This window comes from Gadus chalcogrammus, chromosome 3 (genome assembly GCF_026213295.1).
Source record: "Gadus chalcogrammus isolate NIFS_2021 chromosome 3, NIFS_Gcha_1.0, whole genome shotgun sequence".
In the NCBI taxonomy this organism is placed as follows: Eukaryota; Metazoa; Chordata; class Actinopteri; order Gadiformes; family Gadidae; genus Gadus; species Gadus chalcogrammus.
In genome coordinates this window covers 8,242,339-8,249,894 of record NC_079414.1, presented here as the reverse complement: position 1 = coordinate 8,249,894, position 7,556 = coordinate 8,242,339, and the positions used below count along the sequence as shown (strand labels likewise).

At 41.1% G+C, this 7,556-nt stretch overlaps 1 protein-coding gene across 1 annotated transcript in view; it reads right to left on the bottom strand.

The window, feature by feature from the left end:
• The window catches only part of LOC130379126 (nuclear factor 1 X-type), a 36,061-nt gene extending 34,930 nt beyond the window's left edge, over positions 1 to 1,131 (bottom strand). Inside the window, exon 1 of the mRNA XM_056585763.1 lies at positions 321 to 1,131. Coding sequence (XP_056441738.1) covers positions 321 to 323 — 3 coding nt within the window. The 5' untranslated portion in view covers positions 324 to 1,131. The remainder of the gene's footprint in view (positions 1 to 320) is intronic.
• Between the last annotated feature and the right edge of the window lie 6,425 nt (positions 1,132 to 7,556).

Below are 7,556 nucleotides of genomic sequence, written 5' to 3'. Positions count from 1 at the left end.
GAATGCGATAAGATATTCATGAAATAGGCTACGTTGAGTTATAAGGTTTCACAACCCTGCGCACTTCCAAAATCGTATAGCTCTCACAGAAACACACTATTATATATTGTTATTTAACTGTTCTGCCCTATCACTTTCTAAATAAACAATATTTTACAAAACAATATGCATAACACATCCTAAATACTCGTGTTAAAAGTCGAATATCGGCATTAAACAAATAGGTCCTATACATTTGCCATGATATCATTTAGATGTAGGCGTATACCAATCTAGTCTGAACAGAGTGTAGGCTAACTATTGAGTTACATAGCACGTACCATTATAGTGGGGAAATTTGCCAACAGTCTCAATGCCCCATTTTCCTTTAAAAGTTCGCCTTCCAAAAAGTGAGAGAGGGAGCGGGTTGGAGCGGACGGCTTCGATTCTTCGGTGTTGCCGGAAGCAAATAAAGACCTCTAAACAACTCGGCGAAAGGCCCAGAAAAAGCTCTTGGAAAGGTGGGTCCACTCTGCGAAAATCGGAGACCAGGACAGGTCAGAGCCCTCAGATGTCCGTCGTTATTCGGGGTGTCTGGCGCGAGATGAACCCATTTCCCAACGACGTTCGGCCCAAGAAGTTCGGGAGACGTCGGCGTCAGAGTCGCGAGCGTTGTTCCCGGGCAAACTAGAGGGAAAGTTGCCCAGCAGAGATGGGGACGCCCGCGGCACCGACACGGTGAAAGGTGTTACGAAAAAAGAGAAAGTTGACGGACGGAGGTGTGATCGAAGTAAGTTTGTTTAAATTATGTCTTTCATGTGCTGGCAGCCTAACAGCCAGTAGCGTCTGTTTCCAAACCGAGTCCAAAACGCCTCTCTCTCGCGCCGTGTCGTTCTGTTTTAGCCTGGTTTCTCTCTCTCTTTCTCTCACTCTCTCTCCTCTCTCTGGTTCCACACACACACATAGGCACACACACACACACAGAGACACACACACAGAAACAATCGGGGACACCCCTGGTCCCTGGCCGCCGCCTCCTCAAAGCTGACGAGATGAGAGAACAGCTTGCGTTTCGTTCCTCAAATCACTATCGCGTTCGCCGACAGCAGAATGCCTCCACAGCGACACCGCTGAAGCAACACGCGCGACGTGGACTTCACCAGAGCGCAGCGCTGTGAGAGCCGGTGCGTCAAATGGGAAGCTCGCTATTGCTCCAATAGCGATAGCGACCCCCCCCCCCCCCCCCCCCCCCGGCCTCTCTGTACGCAACAAAAGACGGCACGACACCCTGTTTACACACAAATAATACAATAGATTTGAGAACAGTTGTTTACTACCACGGTGGGGGCCGTCACGTCTACCGGCAGCGTTCGAGGGAGAGCGAGCGTGTTGGTGAATTATTAATATTGCGAGCGGTTTGCAGTCTGTCGCGGAGCGAGCGCGTGGCCAGGGTAGCAGCTGGGGGTTTAGCGGCATTAGGGCGGGCTCGGGCTGAATCACGGGCGGCGGGAATTAGGCGATGTGGAAACCTGCGAGTGCTGTCTATCGCTGTACCGCTGAAGATCCTTCTATTTTTTTGTTGCAAGGGAATACTGTAGGTCACGTATGACGGTCGATTTATTAGTTATTGGTAATGGAAGGACACGGCTATGTGGAGAGAAGTTCAAGTTATTTTTTAGGCTTACTTTTATTTTAATTCCCTTTTTGAATTACTTTTTTATATTGTCTACCGAAAGTTGTAGATGGTGGATTCTGAGATTGGTCCACGAAACCCACGTCATTGTGGCGGTAGAGACGCTCTATAGTAAAAGCACCACATACCCACACGAGACACTGAAGGTTCGGGGGTAGACAAGACAAGTGCCTACAACAACGTGAACAAAATAAACATAAATTAAAGTGAAATGGATATCAAATGCAATTGAACAAACAGCAAATAAGATAAAGGCAACCGTGGGTTGGCCTAGGTGTGAACAGGTGCACCTAGCGATCTGTTTTCTGGGACTGAGAACCCTTTCATGTAAATCCTGTCATTTTTTTTTTTTATTTGATCGTCAGTAGATGCCTCATATGATAACAGTGCTTTCAATGATTCCAGTGCATATTTTCATGTTTTAACTCTTTCTGTCAGTCTGAAAAAATGAATCTGTTAGCAATAGGAAAACATTATAGCCATGCAATGTAGTGTCTATATTATGTGTGTGTATATATATTATTATCTATCTATCTATCTATCTATCTATCTATCTATCTATCTATCTATCTATCTATCTATCTATCTATCTATCTATCTATCTATCTATCTATCTATCTATATATATATATATATATATATATATATATATATATATATACTTATGTAGTTATTTTCAATGACCTAATTGAGAAATAGGCACATTATCCTCCTCAATGAAAAGTCTAACGACATTCCTCCAGCATCAGGAGCAACATGATGGCCTATCAATAATTGAGTGGTGACCTCCCTACACATTTGGTCACATAAATTATTCATACGTAATTGAATTGTGATTTAAGTTGTTATTTCAACCCAATTTTGGTTATTTAATGTAACTCAAAGGAGGGTCCCGGGTGACGCCTGCAAATGTCCCGCAGACCGATTTGTTTTTAATTGTTAAAAGGATTACAATAGAGACCATGTAAATCCTTTCTGATTCTGATTCTGATTCTGATGTAAGGCTATTCCCCACCTGTGTTTTTTTCAATTACAGTAACCATTTATTTCCCTTACAGTTTTGTAACGGTATTTTAAATGTACACATTGATTGATATCAGTATAACATTTATACATTTAATAAGGTTCAAATCTAATGAATAATTTGCGTAAAATGTGATAAGGGTATGCATCTTGCACTTTTGAGGAATTCACGTTGATAAGCCTAGCAGAAGGAGTCTATGTGTAATTTGTTTGTCCAAAATAGATTTTAATACATTTAAAAAAATACATTTTTCAAGTTATTTATTTATTCGCATATAGGCCTATACTTTGTTCTTCAAACTGCAACTCTAATCAAACACTGTGTTGGTTAGTTTACTGAACCAAATACTATGGCTGAAAATAACGACATAGTGGAATTGGTTATTGCTTTGAAATAGCCTAAGTTAATTCATTGTCCAACAACAATTACTTATATTGCGACAAAGTGGATAAAGATGAGGAAAGGAAGAAGACCATGTTTTACTTGTGGGCCTGCGTGCGCCACCCAATCAGTGATATGGCAATTACATTAGGCCTGTTTAGAGCCTTGCATGTCAAATGCGGTTCAGACGTGTAATAAACCACCATAATCAAACCTACGTAACCTTTTAAAGAAAAGCATGTTTCTTAATCTGCAGTCACTCGACAGTGACGGATAATAACTTTGTCTACTTTTCCAGGTGCTGGTTGTGAAGATGTGCCCGAAGGCCATGTTTGGATTTTGACCTGTCAGAGGAATTCTTTAATACATTCCCCTTAAAACATTCTCGATTCCTATTGGGCCTATATAAACCATTTAGAATCGCCTACCTAAATATTTATATAAACTATATTTTCCATGTGGGGCAGGCCCTTGGTTTAGGCCTATGTTTCCATTAATTAGCCAGTGAATTCCAGAAGTAAATAAGGTAATTTATTATTCAATCGATATTTTTATAATTTAGTCTAGGCCTGAAACGATTTTTTTGTTTCATTTGATAGTTACACAGATTTCAATCAAATGATACACACATTTCATTTTCTTAATTAGATATAACACAAAAGACTAAATGGAAATGCAAATCATAATGCAGACAAAAAAAAATAGCCTTCAATAGGCCTATATAAACTATTAAACATGTTTGCTTATTTTTACGTATATAATGCCACATATAAAAAGTAGAAAACTATTAAAAAGGAACCGATCGATATCCACGCATATCCTAGCCTACCAAAAATATTAAAATGCAAAAATTGAAGGTAATAATATTGTTGTTTATTTATAATATAAGGCATTGCAGGTGCAAATAGCATATGGTTCACGAGTAGGCCTGTATATGTGCCAAAAGTTTATAGCGTTGCCTACTTTTCTCAGTCTTAAATTACTTATGATTTCATTCATTGGGAACTCTGTTCACAAGTTTACCATTTTCATGATTAATTAGTAGTCTATGAAATAGTTCACCATGTGCCTTGAGAGAATAAAATCTAATTATAACAATTCTCTATAGGTTAGAGGTATATTCAATATGCCGATTTTTTTGAAATAATTAGTTTTATTCGTTAAGAATGTAATCATTAATATTTTCGCACTTATTTGATGTAAATTGAATTTACCTGTTCATATAGGCAAGTTTAAATATGTGTAATATTTCAAATTTGTTTAAACTTGAACTAATTATGATGAGCCACATAGTCTCAGAGAAGTACTTGGAACAAACTTGGAGGAAATACAAATGCAAATACATAATTGAAAAAGGGTGTCACCATATGTTCAAGTTGAACATTTGTTAGTATACCCTAATTGTGTAAAGACAACTCAGGCAGCCTCCGGTCCCGGATTTAGCGGGCTAATGAACGCCTTGCGCGCTACATCTAACCGCAGCCGCTTAACGAGCCCAATACACGCGACCGCAGTGGCTCTGATACCACGCTGTTTAAAGACGCACCATTATGTGGCCAGTGAGTTCTTAAAAAAAACGCACTTTGTCGGAGGAGAAGGGCGTATTGTGGCAGAAGAAAAAAGTTCAGACCGCATTTGCTCCACCATTGAACTATGACGAGAGCCTTAAAATGTTGACGTTCAAATATGTATGAATAACCTCTTTACTAAACTAAACGAATAGTGTGGGAAAATCCCAGAACAATTGAATGATGGGAATCATGGTACATTGAAAATCAATTCATCACCAGTTACCAGACAATGCCATTCAATAATTTGATGAATGCCACCTTGAGGTGGATGCTTTACGGTCAGTGACAAAGTTTGTGCTGTTAACGATGGTTCATGAAGGCCAGTGGGCCAGGCGCATGCCTGATAAGGGAGCTCTAATAGAGTCCAGTTTATCAGCTCCCCCTGGCTGGTTTCATAATGTTAAAAGCAGTATTAAAATGATCCATAATAACGTGGGAGTAAATAAATGTTTACGGGGTTGTGGCAGTTCATCAGAGTGTGTGCGGGTGTTTGGTTTAATGTGTGTGTGTGTGTGTGTGTGTGTGTGTGTGTGTGTGTGTGTGTGTGTGTGTGTGTGTGTGTGTGTGTGTGTGTGTGTGTGTGTGTGTGTGTGTGTGTGTGTGTGTGTGTGTGTGTGTGTGTGTGTGCGTGTATTTCACAAAGGGACCTATATAATAATAGTAGTATACTAGTGCACACTCATTACAAGGCAGATGTACAGTCAGTGTGCCAACATAAACCTGTGCCCTACGAAGAAGACTGTGTCTCAAATAGGTTCTCCAAGCTGCTCCAACACTTTCTCCGACGATCCTCCTTGGTCTCCTGTCGTCACTCCAAGTGATGAGAGAGGAGTGTCCCAGCGTGGCGCCCAGCACCTTAAAGCCTTAACAGATATATAGCATGCATCACATGAGAATGGATCCAGTGTCCACTAACCCACACTTGTGAGTTGTGGTATGGACATGGCCCTGAGAGAGCCCTGTCTCCCTCTGTCTGTCCCTCTCCTTTGAGAGGTGGAGGAAGCAGTGAGGAGAGGGAGAGAGAGGGAGGGAGAACAAGGAAAAACAAGGCTCTTTTTGTCTGCTGTGGCCGGGGTTTTAGCCTAGCATTGCAGAGTGTTGTCTAGCATTACAAATCTCAGCCGGCCCGGGATGGACACAGGAGGGCTTTGCTGGCCCTTCTCCCTCTATGGCGCACTCTCTCCCTTTCTCTCTCCCCCGCTGTCTCTCTATCACTCTCTCTCTCCTTCTCTCTCTCTCTCTCCTTCTCTTTCTGTCTCTCGCTCTCTCTCTCTTGGCATCCTCTACGCTCTGCTGTGCAAATAGGGAGAGAGAGAGAGAGGAGAGAGAGAGAGAGAGAGAGAGAGAGAGAGAGAGAGAGAGAGAGAGAGAGAGAGAGAGAGAGAGAGAGAGAGAGAGAGAGAGAGAGAGAGAGAGAGAGAGAGAGAGAGAGAGAGAGAGAGAGAGAGAAAGGGCGAAGAGGAAAGGACAGATGGAAAGTAAAAAGGAATCAAGGCTGTAAGGAAATTATGGTTAGGTCCTTAGTGTTGAAAGAGGCAAGTGAAACTGAAAGGAACTACACTGAAGCAGAAAATAAAGTTTTTAACACAAGCGTGCCACGTGTATCTTGACCCTCAGCTGAATCCCTCTACTCCAATCGAGGATCTCTCTTCCCCCTGAAGGCGTTCCCCATTTATTCAAGGTTTTTATGTATTTATGTCTACTGCACTACTGATACATCATCCAAGCAGATTTTAGTTATCCAACATGAACTCATATTAAACACCAAAAAAAAAACAATGGTTGCCATGATAAATCAACATACAACATGCCAGGGTCCTTTCTAAAGCATATGATGTAGAATGACTGACAAGCTGCAACAGGTAAACTCTAACTTATAGCCTTTGCCCTTCCTGATTAAGGGTTGCATGGCAAACGTCATGCCCTGTTCCTCTTAAAGGAACAAATTCACGATTGATGAGTATGATGGAATAACTTTAGGGGCTTGATTGAATCCAATATGTATCACCCTTATACTTATCCATTTACTTTTGTAGAGGGGTCCCTTAAACATCTGACCAACAACAATTAAAGTTTTAGTTCCTACATTTTTAATTACATTTATATTAACAGTGACTACTTATTTATTTTTAAATTGAAGTGGGATTGTCCATCAAGATGTGAAGTCTTTAACAGTGGGAGAGAGTGAGAGAAAGAAGTGAGAGAGGAAGAGAGCTAATGGGACTTTAATTGCATATTAAGTCACCATTGCTCAATTAAACATTACAAACTGAAAGTGGAATATGAAAATGTAATTTACAGTTTATTTCAAAGTGATTTAATTTATTTTTTAGACAACATTTTTGGAAATTCAGGACATTCATTTTTTTGATAAAATAAAATAAAGTTTGCATACTCAACCGAAATACATTTTGATTAGAAAAAAATATATTTTATAGTATATCATTAAAATCAATAGATATTTTGTCATCTGAAATGAGTTTGGGAGGCTTTGAGCAGGACCTGGGGAAGCCCAGAGGGGACAGGTGTTAGAGGGAAGGGTGTGTGACCGGGGTTCAAACCTATGACATCAGTAGAACTTAGGTTCACCAGCCCATGATCCGGTCAGCCCTCAGCTGGCCCGGCCCGTTTGTCTTTATGAATAGAGAGCACTCCCTTCCAAGAACGCCACAGAGACCAGTGTGTGAGTGTGAGTGAGTGTGTGTGTGCGTGTGTGCGTGTGTGCGTGTGTGTGTGCGTGTGTGCGTGTGTGTGTGTGTGTGTGTGTGTGTGTGTGTGTGTGTGTGTGTGTGTGTGTGTGTGTGTGTGTGTGTGCGTGAGTGTGCGCGTGTGTGTGTTTGTGTTTGTGTGTGTAAGAGGTCCCATTTCTTATCAAGGCCGGACATAAGGCATCAAACACGATAGCCCC